General features: G+C 38.9%; 2 protein-coding genes across 2 annotated transcripts in view; one reads left to right on the top strand and one right to left on the bottom strand.

Moving 5' to 3' along the window:
* Nucleotides 1-18,172, bottom strand: LOC110021740 (UPF0047 protein YjbQ-like). The gene is made up of 7 exons (XM_020720353.1): nt 17,780-18,172; nt 15,375-15,435; nt 15,160-15,254; nt 15,035-15,068; nt 793-847; nt 668-710; nt 1-253 (listed from the first exon to the last, which is right to left on the bottom strand). Exons 1-7 carry the CDS (start codon nt 17,996-17,998, stop codon nt 182-184), a joined length of 579 nt encoding a protein of 192 aa, XP_020576012.1. The 5' UTR covers nt 17,999-18,172; the 3' UTR covers nt 1-181.
* An 879-nt stretch (nt 18,173-19,051) lies between these two features.
* Nucleotides 19,052-19,366, top strand: part of LOC110021747 (probable L-type lectin-domain containing receptor kinase S.5) — a 3,034-nt gene continuing 2,719 nt past the window's right edge. Inside the window, exon 1 of the mRNA XM_020720366.1 lies at nt 19,052-19,365. Within this exon, the coding sequence (XP_020576025.1) occupies nt 19,154-19,365 (212 nt within the window). The 5' untranslated portion in view covers nt 19,052-19,153. The remainder of the gene's footprint in view (nt 19,366) is intronic.

The raw sequence follows: 19,366 nt of genomic DNA, 5'->3' as shown, positions 1-19,366 counted from the left end.
CAAGAAAAATAAATAATAAATATTACATAATACAAATCAAACATGAACAAGAAACAAAAAAAGAAGGTTGGTTTTAACTTCAATTTGATATTCTATGTATCTCTTAGATCATAGCATGGTAGAGTTAGTGGGTATCACCTAATGAGCTTCCATGACCTCCATGATCCAATGTTCTTTCCACCTAAATACCATTAAGAGTAATTACAATCCGTCGAGGCGTCCCATGGTCGCGATGCTCACACAACCAAATGCCCTAACAACACATGAGACGAACAATCGTAAAACATGTAGATGAATGTTTTCAAAATGCATCAATTTTAGAAACAGAAAATATCTGAATCGTGTGCTTTTTGAAACACACAAGTTGTTGATTGGATGTTAATTCCTTTGTATTGACATATGCAACACCTGAACTCTACTTTTTGGATTTATACCACCCAAATAATTCAAATCACATAAAAAATATCACTTTTTTACACATTTTCATGCATAGGTGAGATGATGTGTTAAAATAGAAGTTTAGGGGTTAGGTATGTAATTACATAAGAATTAAGTGGTATGTATGTAAATCTTCCAAACAAAAAATAACTACAACAAAACAATGTACTTGGGCGTAAGTTAGATGCACAACTAAATGTTATAAGGATTGAGAAGAAATAGAAATCACCTGCCAAGTTCCCATATTTAATCGACCGTTGGTAATTGGAATACTGTAAACAAAGCAGGTATATTCAATATATAGTGTTTGGAAGAAATTGATGAAAAGCTGTAGAGAAAAATTCAATAACATACGTGAGAGCGCAACCAAACATTGATGATTTAATGTGTGCCGGCATGTCATCAGGCCCTGAGAAATAGCATTTAGACATTTCAGGTCTTCGCAATCAAGCTGGAAGAGCAAAGTTGCAGGCAAAGTAAATTAATTATATTTTACCAAAAAAAAAGGAAATTTACATAAATAACACTGAATTCTTATGTATTTACATATTTAACATGTAAAGTTTCATATTAATATTTATAACACTTAGGTGTCATAAACATATACATGAAAAGATGTTTTTCACTTTTTTGAAGATGATGAAAGTGCTGGTTTTTATGTGATATCAAATATTTGAATGTTGTGTATGTCCATATGAAAGTTTAGGTGTTAGATATTTGTTAGATATTTAAATACATAGATATTTAAATACATATGAATTGCGTGGTACGTATGTAAATCTTCATCTATGCTTGAAAAGGTGTATTCAACTTTTTAGAAGTTAAAATAGAGGTATATTTGATTTGGTATGAAACATTTGGGTGGTAGAAATGTAAGAAGTTTAGTTTACCATAATATGTTTATTTAGTTTTGACTTGAGAGCAAAAGTTTCATTACATAATTTCCACTCCGGATCGAGAGAGCACTTTCAATTATGAATGTCGAGAGGTTTTGTGCTACCAATTGGGATCAAAACTATTGTTGGTGCCATATTCTTTTTGATCCAGTGAAAACCATATCAGTGTTAGTAGCTAATTTAATGTTCCCAGATTAGCTCCATAAAGTCCTTTTATCAAGACAAATAGCTTTCTATGTGACAACTTTGACAAGTACATTTCATGTGTAGATAATGATAATGGAGGTCGTGCAAATATTTTCAAATCAAGATCTGACTTCCCATTCAAAGAGAAGATCAATTTCCCAATCGAAAGTTTCGCGGCTCGACTTCTCGATAAAGGGAAATATGTACCAGCTTTCTTATCAAGAAGACAAAAACTTACCAATCCTTGGAAAAAGTCAACTTCGAAAAATGCCCCAGAGATCACACTCTACTCATAAAGGATCAAACAAAGACTAAAATTATAGTTCTCATAGTGTATGTGTAGACATGATCATAAAATGAGATAATCTCAAAGAAATAAAAAAAAGTGAAAGATCAACTACGCAAGAATTTTGAAGTGATAGATCTAAAATACTCGAATATTTCCTTATAATTGAAGTAGCACATCAAAAGCTAGGTTATTCATCTCTTGATAAAAATACATCTTAAACCACTATGATGTCATGTAGATCCTCAAAAATTCCAATTTACTACCAGAAAATTATCAATCTTGTTCATACAAGATCATATGTAGCCTCTATTATAAGTTTCATAAATTAATTATGTATAATAATCCACAACAAACATATAAAACAATAGAACTTTCCAGTATCTCAATGTAACACAGAAAATGAAGCTTATTTAAAAGAAATAGAAGGCTCAAAGTAGAAGTATATACATATGCTGGTTGAGCAAGACCACTCATAGATTGAAGACCTACTATTAGTTACTAGACTTTCCTGAGTGAGAATCTAATCGCTAAGAGAAGTGAGAAACAATCAGCAATTGTCAAATGTAGTGCTAAAGCTGAATTTCGAACAACTCAAAGAAAATATGAAAAATTATCCTAGATGACTTGAGAATAAAATAGTAAATACAATGAAATTATATTGCAACAATAAATCAATTATCAACATCAAAAACAATCCAATCCAACACGACAAAACTAAAGGGCTATTATGTATCCCATATTCAAACTAAGCACGCAGTTGGCCGACATCCTAATAACAGGACTATCATACTCAATATTTCATAATATCGTCTTCACCTTGGGCATGAAGAACATCTATTCTACAACTTGAAGGGAGTTATTAATTTTAGAGGTCAACTTAGATGGTAGATAGGGCGGTACATCACTGTGGACAAGTTGGCAAACCATAGGCCTCTTCAAAGTGCAGAAATCAATTACACGCAAGCATAATTGCATAGAGTACATATAACTAGCCATTTTCGTCACAATTTTGTAAATAGATGATTGAATAGCTCTTCAAAATATTTTGATTGAGAGATGATTATATGTTGAATTTAGGTTCACTCAATGCCGATTAGTACTAATCAACTTGAGAACAATTTTAATTAGCTTAGGTAAGATCGATCTAAGGTTGGCATTAAAATCTTTGACATTCTCAAACCTCTCCCTCAGAATATCATTGACGTTGGGCTCATGGAGGATTGGCTAGGCGCAGGTCTAGGCCAACCGGACCTGTCGGCCCTCTTGGAGGGTACCCCATCGCCCCCTTCTTACTGCGTTTTCCTTTCCTTTTTCTCTCTCCCTTTTCTTTCATTTCTTCCTCTTCCTATTTTCCCTCCTAGGCTTTATTTAAATCCTTTCCTAAAAGCCTAAATCTTGATTTTATTCTCCTTCCCTAATCTAAAGATTTCCTAAAATCTGAGATCTTGATTTTATTTTTATTCTACTTTCTTAATTTAAATGTTTCCTAAATTAAGGTCAAGAATTTTTTATAAATAGAAGTTGAAGGGTTTAGAGTAGGGGTCTTGATTTTGAAATTTGAATTCAATTTTACTTGAGTGTTTTCACTCTTGAGGGATGTATCTGACGACAAGGAAGGTGCTCCGGTTATAACCCCATCCGGGGTGGTGCTTATCTTCTCCGTTCCAACTACTACCCGTTGTCTTGCAGCTTGTCGATGTTCCAGCCCTTCCAACACTCAAGCCGGCAGCTTCCTTGCCTCCCTTCTACCCTCCCAAAGCACCGCCACTCCTCCTGCAGCCTCTCTGCAGGTTACCGTCAGTCTGCCTGCAACCTCCCAGCAGAGAGCCGCACCTCTAGCTCCCCTCCCTAAGTACCGCCAGTCCTCTACAGCCCCTCTACAAATTGCCGAAGCCACTGCTACCCTTCCTGATTGCCGACAGCTCCCTAGCAGCTTCCTTGCAGGCCATCCCAGCCCCTACCAAGTCTCCCGCAGCAGGCCGCAGTCCCCCTCTGGATCAACCAGCGCCTCCCTCCACTACAACACTCCCACCTGTAGTCCACAGCCACTTGCCGCTTCACTCACAACAAGTCGCAGCCTTCGTCAGAACATCCCAACACCTTCAGTTGTTGCCTCCTCCACTGCAGCACTTCCCACCTACAATTTGCAGCCACTTGCCGCCTCACTCACAGCAAGCTGCAATCTCTGTCAGGCCTTCCCAGCGCCTCCAGCCGCTGCCTCCTCCCTTCTTGCAGTTCACGACCTTCCTCTGCCTCCACTCCACAGCTTTGGCCACCGTCAGTGCCTCCGCTCCTCGGCTTCGGCCTCCATCCTTGCCGCCTCCGGATTCCAACCTTTGACGACACTTCTTCCGACCGTGGTTCATCGCCTCGACAAATGCTAACTTGTTGTCCCGTTTCTCCCTAGTCACACGATAGCACTCCGACCTTCACCGCAACAGCCGCTCAAGCCCCATTTCTCTAGACTCCCTCATCGTCGAGCTTGTTTTGTCTTTTGGGTTTGATTTTAATGTTTTGCTTTATATTTTGATTTATGTGGTGTCTTTCTTTCTTTTAATTTATTATTGTAAATAAATTTGTGTCATGTGTTGTGGTTTGGGTTAACTCCAATATCATTTGGTATCAGAGCTAGCCCAAGCCGAGTCCTATCCTAGGAATCCCTAGCATCCGCACTCTATCCAAGCCAAAATCTCCCCCCCCCCCCCCCCCCCCCCCCCCCACCCCTCTTTTCTTTTTTTTTTCCTTTTTGTACTCTCTTCTTTCTATTCGTCAATTCTTCTTATCCTCTTCCTTTTTCCCCAATCTACTTGTCTCCTTCTTGTCCAAACCATCAACTATGGCCCCTCCGGGAGAAACATACCGGGCAACGCCTAGAATGCGATCCAACGTGAAATCCGCCGTCCACAACAACAATTGGCAGAACTCGATGAGTGAACCCAAGGCGAAGTCACCCTCGATCGTGACCTAGAAATTCGACAGAAAGACAAGAATGATGACCTTAATCCGTTCCACAAAAATAATAACAGTGACAATGAATACCGTCCACGCCGTTTTGGAATCCACTACCAGAGGCGACCACATAAAGAACCCAGAAGCCATCGATAATTTGGCATTAAAATAAATCTCCCCGATTTTGACAGATTTATGGATCCAGATAAATTCCTTAACTGATTGAGAGTGGTCGAACTAACTTTCAAATATAAGGAGATACCTGAAGATAAGCAAGTCAAACTAGCAGCTGTTAAACTACAAAAAGCATGCCTCGTTATGATGGGAGAACTTACAACGTCAAACGAATGAGAGATGACATCGAAAAAATCACAAAGTGGGAAAAAAATGAAAAAAAGCACTACTGCGGAAACACATGCCACCACACTACCGCCAAAATATGTTCCTGAAGCTCCACAACCTATAGGAGAGAGAGAGAGATGACGGTTGAGGAATTCACAACCAAATTCGACCAATTACAAATAAGGTACAACTTGGTCGAACAAGAGGAGCACACCAACGTCCGCTATATCAGAGGCCTGACGCCAGCCATTAGCAACGTAGTTCAACTACAACCCTATTGGTCGTTGGGTGATGTCCAAATCTTAGCCCTGAAACTTGAAAGACAACAAAAGCAGATTAGACCACAGTCTTCCTTCCGACAACAATCCTCATACAAACAAACCCCAACAACGACAAATACCAATAAAGACTCACCAGGAACGAGGAAACCAACATCCGGGAATACAAAAACCGACCAAGTAAGAAACTCCAGAGGGGAAGCTCATCCCAATGACAGCCAAAAAGTGTTTCAGATGTCACAGTTTCGAACACATCAACTCCAGCTGTCCCACAAGCCGAATTATCTCTTTTACAAACCAAGGAGGCATGGAGGAAAGCGAGGATGAGGTACCAAAAGAAAATTCCGATGAAGCACTTCAGCTCCCAGAGGATGAAGGCGAATTGCTAGTCATACAACGAGTTTTACAATCAGAACCAACATGTGATCAACCCTGGCTAAGACATAGCATCTTTCGCATGAAGTGTGCGGTAAAAGGTAAAGTTTGTAGCCTAATAATCGACAGTGACATTTTTGAAAATGTCGTCTCTACATTAATGGTAACAAAGTTAGAATTACACACACAGAAACATCCCCAATCTTATTCTCTCACTTGGCTAAAAAAATGAATGAAATCGGCCTTGTTGAGTTCTCGGTAGGCAACTAGCTGAAAGAATAAATATGGTGTGGCGTCGTTCCCATGGACTTATGCAATATTCTGATGGGGCGACCTTGGCAATATGACGACAAATCTCAACATGACAGATTAAAAAACATATACTCATTAAAGAAAGATGACAAACACATTTTATCACTACCAAGTAAAAATGCAAGAGTAAACGATGCCGAGGAAACAATCGTTCTAGAAGCCATGTTCATGCAGTCAGTTCGAGAAGCACCATGACACTAGCCCTAGCCTACTCAATGGTTTCGAGGAAGAAAACTTAATATCAACATACCCACAACCTCTACTACAAGACTTTCAGAACGTCATGAGAGACAATCTGCCAGAAAGACTGCCACCACTGAGGAACATTCAACATGCAATAGATTTGATATCCAGATAGGTATTACCAAATCAACCTGCCTATAGGCTAAGACGAACAAAATACGCGGACAAGTGCAAGATTTCGCCACCAGTGGGCTAGTTAGAGAAAGTACAGGTCTGTGCGATGTGCCCGCCCTAATGGTACCTAAGAGAGATGGATCATGGAGGATGTGTATCAATAATAGAACCATAAAAAAATAATTATTAATAACCAATTCCTAATTCCTCGAATAGACGATCATCAACGGTTACAGGGAGCCACTCTGTTCTTAAAGATCGACTACGCAGTGGATACCACCAGATGCGGATAAGACCAGGCGACGAATGGAAGACTGCCTTCAAGACACCAGATGGACTATACAAGCGGACAGTCATGCCCATTGGTCTGTCAAATGCACCCAACACCATCATGAGATTAATGAATTAGATATTTCGCAACCTCGTTGAGAAGTTCGTCGCAGTCTACTTTGACGACATACTAGTATAAAATCATTCTGAAGAGGAACATGTACAACAGTTGACAACAGTATTTGAAGTTCTCCGAACGAAAAACTATATGTCCATCCATAGAAATGAACTTTCATGACAAATCATGTATGCTTTATGAGTTACATCGTATCCTGCGCAGTCATTTAAATGGACCCGACAAAAATCGAAGTCATTATAAGCCATACCACACCACAATTGTTCACCGATTTAAGATAGTTTTTGGGGTTAGCATCATTCTACCGTCGCATCACTAAAAATTTCAGCATTGTTATCGCTCCACTCACCGAGCTTTTAAAAGGCAAAGAGTTTAATGGGTCAAGCACTGCTCAGACTAGCTTCAACACACTAAAAGAGAAAGTAACTCAAGCACCAATTCTAGCCTTGCCAGATTTCACACAATTATTCGAAGTAGAATATGATGCATCAGGCGTCGGAAGAGAGGCTGTACTGAGCCAGGGTAGTCACCCCTTCGCTTTCCTCAATGAGAAACTAAATGACTCCAATAGGACATACTCAACATACGACAAAGTGTTCTATGCAATCGTTCGAGCCCTAAATCACTAAAGCCACTATCTGTTGACAAGTAAATTCACACTATTTACAGATCATGAAGCCTTGAAATTTCTGAACAGCTAGAGTAAGCTTAAAGGCCGACACGAAACCTGGGTAAAATTTTTGGCATCATTTAATTTCATACTAAAATACAAAGCTGGAAGTCAGAACCGCATTGCAGATGCACTAAGCAGACATCAATTATTAATCACTTCAATGCAAAAAAGCATCATAGGATTTAAGATCACAAGAATCTGAGGGCCTTGTGATCAATGTAAAAGACAAATTCATTTGCATTAGATAATGATTACAGTGGCTAAAGGCTCTCACAATAGCATAAAAATCTTTGTAGTAGGTAGAATATTTTCTCCTAGAACCATTTCATTTTTCATTTCACAGTATGACTCCAACATTTGAGGAATCATCCTCTATGTCAAACGTTTGTTTGAAATACAGAAGTGCAAGAACGGGGGCTTAGTCACCTATTTCTTCAAAGCATCGAAACTAACCCGAGTATCATCTGATCGCGCAAACTTATTGAACTTGAGAAGCTTCATCAAAGCTATCACGATCGAACTTAAATTCCTAAGAAACCTCCTGTAAATGAAGTGAAGTTGGGACATAACATTAGCAGACCAGGATAAATGACTAGCGAATGGGCAAGCCGCAATAGCCTCAGTCTTTGGGCCCATCTCAATACCGAAAACTGAAATGTATCCCAAAAAGCACATAAGCGACAAAGACCTGTATACAACATACAAAGACTTCAAAGATATATGGTAACAATGACAAGAAAAGCGGACCGGACAGTACTACCACGCAAATGGCTACTTTTTCTACCGCAATAAACTATGCATTTTAAGATGCTCCTTAAGAGAAGCAATTATACAAGCCAATTATAATGGAAGCCTGCAGGCCATTTCGACAGAGACAAAACTCTCACCATCGTCAAAGAACACTTCCGTTGGCCTCAACTAATAGGGGATGTAGAGCGACACATTCGACAATGCATGATTTTTCATTTGGCAAAAACAAGACGACAGAATACAGGGTTGTAGTTGCCTGTATCAGAAGCACCCTTGGTGGATGTTAGCAAAAACTTCATATTAGATCTTCCCAGGACATAGTGGAACAAAGATTCTATAATGGTTGTAGTGGATCAATTTTCAAAAATGACACATTTTGTACCCTATCACCGCACACTAGACGCCTCATATCACTGACTTATACTATAGGGAGATTGCTAGGTTACACAGGATTCTCATAACCATTACCTCTGACAGAGATGTCAAATTTCTGAGCCACTTTTGGCGTACCTTATGGGTGAAGTTAGACACCAAGCTTCAATTTAGTTCAACAGCTCACCCACAGAAAGACGGTCAGACCGAAGTAGTGAATAGGAGCTGGGCAACCTGCTAAGATGTTTCGTAGGAAAGGAGATCAAACAATGGGACCTTGTCTTAGCTCAAGTTGAATTCGCTTACAACAAATCCACAAGTCAGACAATGGGACGCAACCCATTCGAGATTGTCTACAGTCGCAATCCACTAACACCACTTGACCTGGTTCCACTATTACTGACGTTAGAACTCAACCAAAATGCTACAGAGCGGGTTCAAGAGATCCAACAAATACATGAAGAGGTTGGTAACAAGATAGCTAGAAAAAATCGAAAATATCAAACACATGCAAACAAATCAAAGAAAAGGTAACATTTCAAAAAGGCGACCTAGTCTGGATTCGGTAAAAAAATGAATGATTCCCCGTAGGAGCTTTCGAAAAACTAAAACCCAGAGTAGATGAACCTTTCAGAATTATCCTAAATCTCAACGACAATACATACAAAATTTACTTACCAAAAGACTACAAAATTTCAACCAAATTCAACAATACAAATCTTACTCCGTACTTCAAGGATCCAGAAGCTTTGAAAGTTGAGGTCAAAGCTCCCCCAACCTTGGGAGACTGACACGAGGCTCATTGGGGACCGGCTGGGTGTAGGTCCAGCCCAGTTGGACCGCCCGATCCACTTGGAGGTGGGGCCCACCGCCCCCTCCTTCCTCCTTTTTCCTTTCCTTTTTCTCTTCCTTTTTTTTCCCTTTCTTCCTCTTTCTATTTTCCTTCCTTTCTTCCTCTTTCTATTTTCCTTCCTAGGCATTTTCTTAATTTAAAATTTTCCTAAAAGCCTAAATCCTGATTTTATTCTCCTTCCCTAATTTAAAACATTTCCAAAAATCAAAGATCTTGATTTTATTTTTATTCTCATTTCTTAATTTAAATGTTTCCTAAATTAAGATCGAGTTTTTAATAAATAGGAGTTGAAGTGTCTAGTGTTAGGAGACTTTATTTTGAAATATGAATTCAGATTTATTTGAGTGTTTTTTCTCTTGAGAGTTGTATCCAACGACGAGGAAGGTGCTCAAGCAGTAACCCCGTCTGAGGTGGTGTTTATGTTTGTCATTTCAACTACTACCAACTGTCTTGCAGCTCACCGACGTTCCAGCCCTTCCAGCACTCCAGCTGGTAGCTTCCCTGCCTCCCTTCTACCCTCTCGAAGCGTCGTCATTCCTCTTGCAGCCTCTCTGTAGGTTATTGTCAGTCTTCCTCCAGCCTCCCTGCAGGGTGTCGCACCATCAGCTCCCATCCGTAAGTACCGCAAGTCCCCTGCAACCCCTCTACAGATTGTCGCAACCCTTGCTGCCCTCCTTGATCGCCGACAGCTCCCCTGCAGCTTCTCTAAAATGTCTGAGCAAGCGATGAAAGACTTTCTCTACTTTCCTTAGGATCCTCGTTGTAGGAGATCGTGGCCTACTCATCAGTACACTATGAGGCCCAAACACATCATTCATCGTCAGGAGATAGAGTCTACCGAGGCATCTCATGGGACACTTGGTAAGGTGAATACAACCATCGTACCAGATGTTGCACCTGCTACTTCCGAGACAAATGTTGTAGGGGCACCACGCTCACCTTGTAACCTAAATTAAGGTCGAGTCTTTAATAAATAGGAGTTGAAGTATCTAGTGTTAGGAGTCTTGATTTTCAAATTTGAATTCAGATTTACCTGAGTGTTTTCTCTCTTGAGAGTTGTATCCGACGACAAGAAAGGTGCTCTGGCTATAACCCCGTCTGAGGTGGTGTTTATCTTTGTCATTCCGACTACTACCTGCTGACCTGCAGCTCACCGATGTTCCAGCCCTTCCAGCACTCCAGCTGGTAGCTTCCCTGCCTCCCTTCTACCCTCTCCGAGCGGAGCGCCTTCATTTCTCTTGCAGCCTCTTTGTAGGTTATTGTCAGTCTTCCTTCAGCTTCCCTGCAGGGTGTCGAACCATTAACTTCCATCCCTAATTACCGCCAGTCCCTTGCAACCCCTCTTCAAATTGTCGCAGCCCCTTGCTGCCCTCCTTGATTGCCGACAACTCCCCTGTAGCTTCTCTGCAGGCCATCACAACCCCTGTCGCCCTCCCACATCAGGCCTCAGTCCCCCTTTGGATCACCCAACACCTCCCTCTACTGCAACACTCCCACCTGTAGTGCGCAGCAACCTGCCGCCTCACTCAGAACAGACCGCAACCTCCATTAGGCCTTCCCAGGGCCTACAGTCGTTGCCTCCTCCATTGCAGCACTCCCACCTGCACTTCGCAGCCTCTTGCCGCCTCACTCACAGCAAGCTGCAATCTCTGCCAGGCCTTTCCAGTGCCCCCAATTGTCGCCTCCTCCATCCTACAGTTCACAGTCTTCCTTTGCCTCCGCTCCTCAGCTTCAGTGGCGTCTGTTTCTCTGCTCCTCGACTTTGGCTGTCAATCTTGTCTCTTTCCCTCAGTTTTGGCCACCATCGTTGCCTCCGCTCCTCGGCTTCGATCGCCCCCGGATTCCAGCCTTTGACGACGCTTCTTCCAGTTGCGGTTCGACGCCTCGACAAGTGCTAACTTGCTGCCTCGTTCCTCCCTAGTGGCTCGAAAGCACTCCAACCTTCACTCTCCAGCTCCACCTCTTCGCACTCTCTCATCGTCGAGCTTGTTATGTCTTTTGGGTCTTTGTTTGTAATGATTTGTTTTATGTTCTGATGTATGTAGTGTTGAGTCACTGTTGTAACCTTTTTTTAAGTCATTAATAAATTCATGTCTTGCGTTGTGGTTTGGGTTAACTCCGGTACCAATCATTTAAATCCTTAACTTTCCTGATTCACTCCTTCAGCATAATGCCAACAATATTCATGTTAATATTGCTAGCATATTGACATGATTAAAAGAAATTTTACAAACAGGTTCTCTCTGCTTACCCTCTTCAGGGTGGGCCAACTTGAGTTTCAAAATCAAACTTGTTTGTATCCCCTAATCCTCAAATAAAATTCAATCCTTCTACATGCAATTCTCATTGATGGCTTCCTTATGAAAACATCCATTTTTCTATACGTATAGACAACCTTTCTTTAATCTTCATAATATTGATCACACTTTTTATCTCTATTTGTATTTTGTGGGGTGTCTACATCTCTAATTCGTGAATTTCTAATGATCGTCATGTCTCGCATGTTGGATTCTCTACTAACATATGTTCTTCCCAAAAATGTGCCAGCCCCTATGTTGTGTGGAGCTAAGTATCTTCTATACGTTGGGATCAAGCTTTTCCCATGCGGAGATTGTGAAATAGACACCCTGTAGACAATCCTCCACCATCGTCCAGTAAAGAGTTAAGTCTTCTCTGCGAACCCTCTGCCTTGATGAAGACATCTCTTCCCTTCTCTGGCACAAGAGAATCAAAACCTTTGTAGCAATTGCTCCCCATTGATTGTTTTGTGTCCCCACATCGGCTAGTATATAAACTCCAAGGCATATCCATCTTCCTAAAGCATTGCACTCGCCATTTTTTAGACGTTCTCCAACAAGCGGATCAACAATGTGGTCCTCAAAAAAGCACACAACTATAATATTAATAGAGGATGCACTAGTAATAAAAAAAATTATAATATGATAGTGATCATGTGCTAGAAACTTTCCACAATATAAATCACAAAAATAAAAGCCTCTCTTATGTGAAACAAGCGGCTCCATAGTTGAGCCTATTCCTCGAGCTTTATCCATCTTAGCAACAATATTAGTTGCAACAACTGCCACTTTTGTGTTGTCAAGCCTGAACGCGCATAAATAATCATCTCTATTGTCTGTGTTAGAGCCATACTAGGGGGCACATGCTAAATACAATGGAAGAAAAGACATGCACATCTCCTTGGGCCGTCTTCATCCGAAGGAGGGCAATCACCGAGAATGATTTGTAAGAAGCCATCACTAGAGAGGGTGAGGATGGTTAAGAAAGAAGGAAAAAGAGCATTTTGCAATTCTCAGGTGGTTGGTGCTTCCAAAACCTATTTTAAACCTAATTGTGCTTCGAGAACCAGAGGAATTTATGTGTATACAAAAAAACAAAATAAAAAAAAAACACGCGCACACACACACACACACATCTTTGAAAAGCGATATAAAATCATCATTTCTTTCCTTCAATAGAGTCAAGAATCAAGTTAGCAAAAGTAATCTAAAGACACTCAACATCAACTGAAAATCCTTCTTAGATTAAGCAAATTATGGCTGTGGCTTATTAACCAATAATCACAATCACTTGGTGCCAGGTCATGTTCATACAATTCTTGTTGGTTTGATGAATTGGATGACAACAGTAACTTAGCCGGTTGGCCATATGTAAACCCCTCGAAGTACTAAATAACTAATGAGAGTAGTACTACAACCATTCTCAAAAGTCTCATAGCCTCACATAATGCAAATCTCAATGAATTACCCAAATTGATTAATTACATTATACAATAAGATTAAATGCATCACAACTCCAAAAGGAAATATGATGTCATAAATCAAGTAACATCTCCAAATGCTCAAAGGTCAACCACTCAGCATCTATGAACAAGCATATTTATGCCTCAAATGAAAATGGATTATTTTCTGTGTTTTCAAACTATAAAAGGGTATGAGATTATTAGAGCTTGATGAAGGATTTAAGAAATGAAATGAGATCATTACCTCTCAGATAGGTTGTCTAGCTTTCTTCTTTTAATTCCACTTCTATGACTGACTCAAATTCATCTTCTTGAGCATTTCGATCACCATGACCTCCATGTTAACACAAATTTGATATTTTACAATAGGAAGCGTGCTTGTTCATTAGCCTGAATGAGATTTGTTAATTAATCAAAAAGGCTCGTCATTTGCGAAGAGCTCGTGTTCAGCTGATTAAGTAGCTCGTGTTCGATTTGTTAGTTAATCAAGCGAGTCGGACACAAACATTTTTTTATGAGCTCGATTCATTGACGAGTTGAACATGAACAATTTTTTATTCGATTGTATTCGATTCATTTTAACTCGAATTACAAAAATAATTAAACAATTAATACTATTATAAAATTCTTTTTTTTGATTTTTTAGATTGTATTTGAAAAAATATTAAATTTTATTATTTTTTTAAATCAATCGATCTAATTTCAAGAAAAATGAGTTGAAACGAACAAAAAAATTCAAATTGAGTTGAACATGAATGTGCTATTCACAAGCTATTTCAAACACGAGTCTATTTCAAATAAATAAAATTTCAATCGAGCAAACACGAACAAGCTCTGGGCTCGCTTAACTCGGCTTTTTTACACCCCTACACTGAAATAAGCTCATGTACAACGTGATTCCACATGCGAAATATTGAGAGGAATGTTGTTACTCCACAACAAAATTCATAAGATCTCTTGATATGTTGTTGCTACAATGATTGTCGAGATTCAGAAAAGGTTGTTAGAAGGTCATTAGAAATAATCTGTCAAAAAGTATATCAGCTATTGCCTTGTTTGAATGGTTAAATATGTTTTTTTCCTTAGGCCTTTGACTTCTTGAGTCTCTAGTGCTCAGATGAACTCATGCCTGACTTGTGTATCAAAGATCACCTGCCATTATTTTTCATGCTAACATCCATAAAATGAACTCATTTCTTACAATTTTTTATCAATTCTAACAGAATTGTAAAATACATGGAAACATCAACTTCGTGCTCTCCAAGATTTATGGCAGAGAAGAATGTCCGGCAAGTGATATTCATGGAAGTGGAAATGACATTAATATGATATATTTTCTAATGAGCCCAACATATCACCTCATATATCAAATATGTTTAGCTTCTAAGCAATAAAGTTGAGAATCTCCTTTTAGTTTATAAGCAAGTGTAAGAGAAATATAATGAAAACAGATATTTCAGAAACATTTATTAATTCTTTTGAAATATGGAGAAGACATAATATTTTTTCATAGGGGCTATTCATAACCCAAATCTTCACATTCAAAAAGAAGGCACACTACCAAACAAGCTGACCCTCACTATGAGAGATAATAAAAGTTTTCATATCATATAAACATCCTACCGGTATTTGATGAGCAATAAATTGAAACTTAACATCTGAAATGCACGACATGAATGGACATTCATGAAGAAAATTGAATACTAAATTCAATAAAATACTTACGGGGTGAATTTAAAGCTTCAACATTTCATCAATCAATAAAACAAATTGTAAAGAAAACACAAGCAATTATTACCTTCCAGAGTATGCTTCCACGGTGCAGACCAACCCTGAAATAATAATCATTCAAAGTAAATAAGATACAAAATCTCCAGTATTGTTGGTACTCATAATGAGATAGACAACTGTAAATACAAACACCTCTGGAACAACTTGGTTCAGAAAAGTTTCAGTGTCGTGTCTAACATCTGAATCACAGTTCTCATTTATGGTAAGGGAAGCACTTGTATGATGCACTGAAAAAAAAAAAAAAAAAAAAAAAAAAAAAAAACTCCACATTAAAAACATAAATTGAAGGAATATCTATCAAAGCTTACACCATAGCAGTTTAAAAAGAGCAAAATTTTATAGCTTACAGAAAAGATGCGCAAGACCACATTTGAAAATGGAGAGATCTTGTTCAATCTCCCTAACTATCTGATAAAGACCAATCAATCACTAATGAACTCGGTCAGATAAAATTGTGAGAATCAAAGATCATATACACAAAAAGAGCACCAAGATAGCTGTTTTATTTTAGAAAAACTTAAATCATGCAACCAAAAGCTTCTTATATTCCTAAATATATGGAATAGACATTAGCTAATGAATCATGACGAGAAGTCATTCATGCGCATTAGAAAAATGAACAAGGAAATATTTTTCTTATTATTCCAACTCTATTCTTTAATTGTATTGTCATATTGCATTCTTTTTATTTTGTTGGTGCCTTCTTTTGCCGTAGTAATAATAATAATAATAATAGTACAATAATAATGAATAATCCATTCTGAAGATCATTTTTTTAATCAACCAATAGTAGTTGTTGGCTTGAACTATATTTGTGGATGATATTAAGATTTGATGACAAGCATATACCAAAAGAAAATTAAGAAATAGATGAAACTAGAGAGAAAGAGAGCATAAAGGAGAAGTGTTGGCTTTCACTATAAGCACAACAATGTCTACATATATGGTGCCTTAGACCCATCCTCTGAAAACTTATTAGTTTACATAAAACTAATGTATGCCCAAGAGTGAACTCATCCAAAACTAGAGCAAGCATCACTAGTTGGGATCTAGGAAGACTCGCCTGTTGAGCTCAAGATAAAGTCACCATGCTGGAATGGACTAGCAAACCATGTATGAGAAGAACTTTCCCAATTGTCTTCAAGGCGTCTACCCGCCGAACTAGGGAGACTCTCAAGCCAACTAAGGATAAGAATATTCACTAGGTAAAAAGAAGAACTCATACAAAGCCATCACTAAGATCGTTGGATAGACTAAAACCAGGTAATCATTTATATGCCTATAGAAGCTACTCGATACATACTTTGAGAAGAACAAGCAACTCTTCTACACAACTGACTATTAGTCCAAGTCCAAATCTTACATCTACAACTCATCCGTTAGCTTTTCCGATAAATCTCAACAAATATACTTCGAGGAGACCGAACTACTCTTCTGCACAACAGACTATTAGTCCCAGTTAAATTCTTACATCTATGGCTCATCCTATAACTTTTCCTTTAACGCTCAAGACACAATATCCCTATCTGTAAAGAGGTAATTTTAGGGAGAACCAAGGGTTTTGAGTGATTTCAACTTTGGTCGTGTTTTGGGTTAAAATTATGCTCCTATATTTTGTATTCAAGCTTCTTTAGAAAATTTTTGTTTGTCTACTTCTATCTCCCATTTCTTTTGAATTAGTAACATTCAAGAAGAACTCATGGACAAATCAGAATCCAAAATGTAAAATATTATATAGAAAATTAATTAAAAAAATACATAATAATGATTTAACTAACGGTTGTAGTAAAATGAATGAGTCCAGCTAGAATACAGCATATTAAGCATATGAAGAACTCAAAAAAGTTCTAATTAAAGGATGGGATTTAGAAAAATCTCTAGCGACTTTGCTAGGAGCTTTAAGACTTAAAGCAAACTCATTTGACGATTTGGGTGAATAACCTTGATTACTTCAAGTGAAATTTGTACAAGAGTTTTGTCAAGCATTGCAAGAATGTTTCATATAGCTTTGACAGATTGAGCTCATTGTCAAGGTCGTTCTTTGGCAGCATATACTTAATGGCCAATTGAACCTCTTTAACGAGTCAAATTCATGGAGCTTTAAGACAAACCAAACTCATTCCACAATTTGGGCGAATAACCTTGATTACTTCGAGAGAAACTTGTGCCAAAACAAGAATTTTGTTAAGCATTACAAGAATGTTCCAAATATTTTTGACAAATTGAGCTCATCGTCAAGATCATGTCTTTTGGCAGCATATACTTAATGGCGAACTGAACCTCTTTAACTAGCCGAATTGCTTTGAACTCTCTATTAGTGATCAAATAAACTTACTAACTCAACCCAGGTGATCGTAGCATACCTAAATTTGAACCACGAGAAAGTACTACATAATAATTTCAATTTACTTTAAAACCTAATTATGAATTTATGATCCAGTTTATGAAAAAATAAAATTAAAAAATCCGCTTGAATTACAGTATTTGCAAATCTCATCTCTTGCTATGGCGTTACTGACCGGAGAGAAAAAAAATGTAACGAAAATTCTAGCGAAAAAACAAAAACAATCCAGAGCCAGACCAAGATATACAGGAACAGGAACTAACTTCGGCTCCCTTTTTCTGGATGTAAACAATAGAAAAAATGGTAAGAAGGGAGCGTGGCTTCGAAGAAAATTTAGAAAAAAAAACGAGGATGAATATAGGCCCAAAATCCAAAAGTTAAGACGACAAAAGGGAATGGATTGATTACTTTGGAGGTGACGATATGACAACCGCGCCTCTGGGGAGGTATGACGACGGTCTTTTGAGCCCACTTGATCGACGGAATTGCCTTCGAGCTCGAGCTGGAAGCGTTGGTTGAAATCGACGGATCTGCAGAGGCGTAGTTGCGCTGCGCCCTAACACAGAAAGAAGGCGGCGTCGGACGAGAGATGGACGGCGTTGCTAAGAAAGCGGCGGCGGACTGCATTTCGCCCTGGATTGGCGGCGAGGAGGAGCAGAGATTGAGGATAACGCCCTGAGAAGAAAGGAGGCGGCCCTCGGAAAGCCTGAATATGCAAGGGTTAATACTTGGTGAGCGTTTGGAGATGATAAACGGGTCTTCTGGGCTTAATAGAAGTCGTGCATTTAATGGTTCAATGATGACCATATCAATCATATCTTTGTAGTGACAAATTACATAATTCATTGTCGCCATGAATGATCCCACGAGTAATTCCAAAACACGTGAGCATTTATGTGAGTTCATCAGGACAAATTCATCGGGCCTTAATTCTTAAGCGAGTTTCTCCATTCGAGCTTGTCGAGTTCTTATTCCAAACTCACATGAACTGGTTTGACCTTTCCACCAAGCTCGTCGATTATTACCTCACTACACATTGAGCTCGACGGGCAGCTATTTGAGGCAGGGGAAAGAGAACTCTAGTTTTTTATCATACTAATCGTCATTTATTAAAAACATGACAATTCACACCAACGATCTTGTCAACAATGAGCCTTCTCAGGCTCTGTAATATACGAACTATAGCCTAGTTTTATATTTCATTTTATATTTCATTTCTTAGAGTGCTTAGGCTACGTATCATATAAATGAGAGGAAAAAGGGAAGAGAGATATGTCTCTATCCTATATCATAAAAAAACTCTTGACTATCTAAAAAATATTATGTCATGACTCCTAATACATTAGGAGTTCAATGATAGGACACCACTTGTCAAATGATCCTCAAAAAAGTGTATTACGGTGGGATCATTTGATACGTGGCGCCCTACCATTTGACTCTTGACATAATATTTCCACAGTGAGATCATTTGATACGTAGCGCCCTACAATTTGACTCATGACCTAATATTTCCTTGACTATCTATATCTGAGAAAATATTTTCCAAAGTCTCTTCCGGAATATAGGAGTTCATAACCATAATTCACATCTTATATATTAACACCTAAAATACATAAATGTAAATTGATGAATATATAACTATAGACAGGAAAGTACCAGGCAACCTACTACCATGTTCACTTGGTAGTCCGTACCCATCTCTCTAAACCCACTTTTAAAAAGAACGCGAACAGCTCTGTCATCCCGAACTCTCAATCCCCTCATTTCTCCAATTGAAAGTCCATGCGGCTCTTCTCCGTCAATCTCCTCATCCTCCTCTCCCTCTCCAACTCTCGCCTATTCGCTTCTTCTTCCCCCTCCAACAACCTCTCCTTCTCTTTCTCCTCCTTTGATCGATCCAACCACAATAACTTCAACTTCTCCAACGATGCTGGCGTGAGTCAAGGCGCCCTCCAGGTAACCCCCGACACCTTCAACGACCTCAGCTATCTCCTG

This window comes from Phalaenopsis equestris, unplaced genomic scaffold (assembly GCF_001263595.1).
Source record: "Phalaenopsis equestris unplaced genomic scaffold, ASM126359v1 Scaffold000140, whole genome shotgun sequence".
NCBI classification, from domain to species: domain Eukaryota; kingdom Viridiplantae; phylum Streptophyta; class Magnoliopsida; order Asparagales; family Orchidaceae; genus Phalaenopsis; species Phalaenopsis equestris.
The sequence above is the reverse complement of the archived record's forward strand: the minus strand, read 5'-3'. Positions and strand labels throughout refer to the sequence as shown.

Bases quoted from the DNA above. Each gene is read 5' to 3' on its own strand.
- LOC110021740 (XM_020720353.1), bottom strand. From the start codon at position 17,998: ATGCAGTCCGCCGCCGCTTTCTTAGCAACGCCGTCCATCTCTCGTCCG. The intron at 711-792 runs GTATGTTATTGA...CTTTGTTTACAG, and splicing joins ATGTTTGGTTGCGCTCTCAC to TATTCCAATTACCAACGGTC. The intron at 254-667 runs GTGATTTCTATT...ATGTGTTGTTAG, and splicing joins TAAATATGGGAACTTGGCAG to GGCATTTGGTTGTGTGAGCA.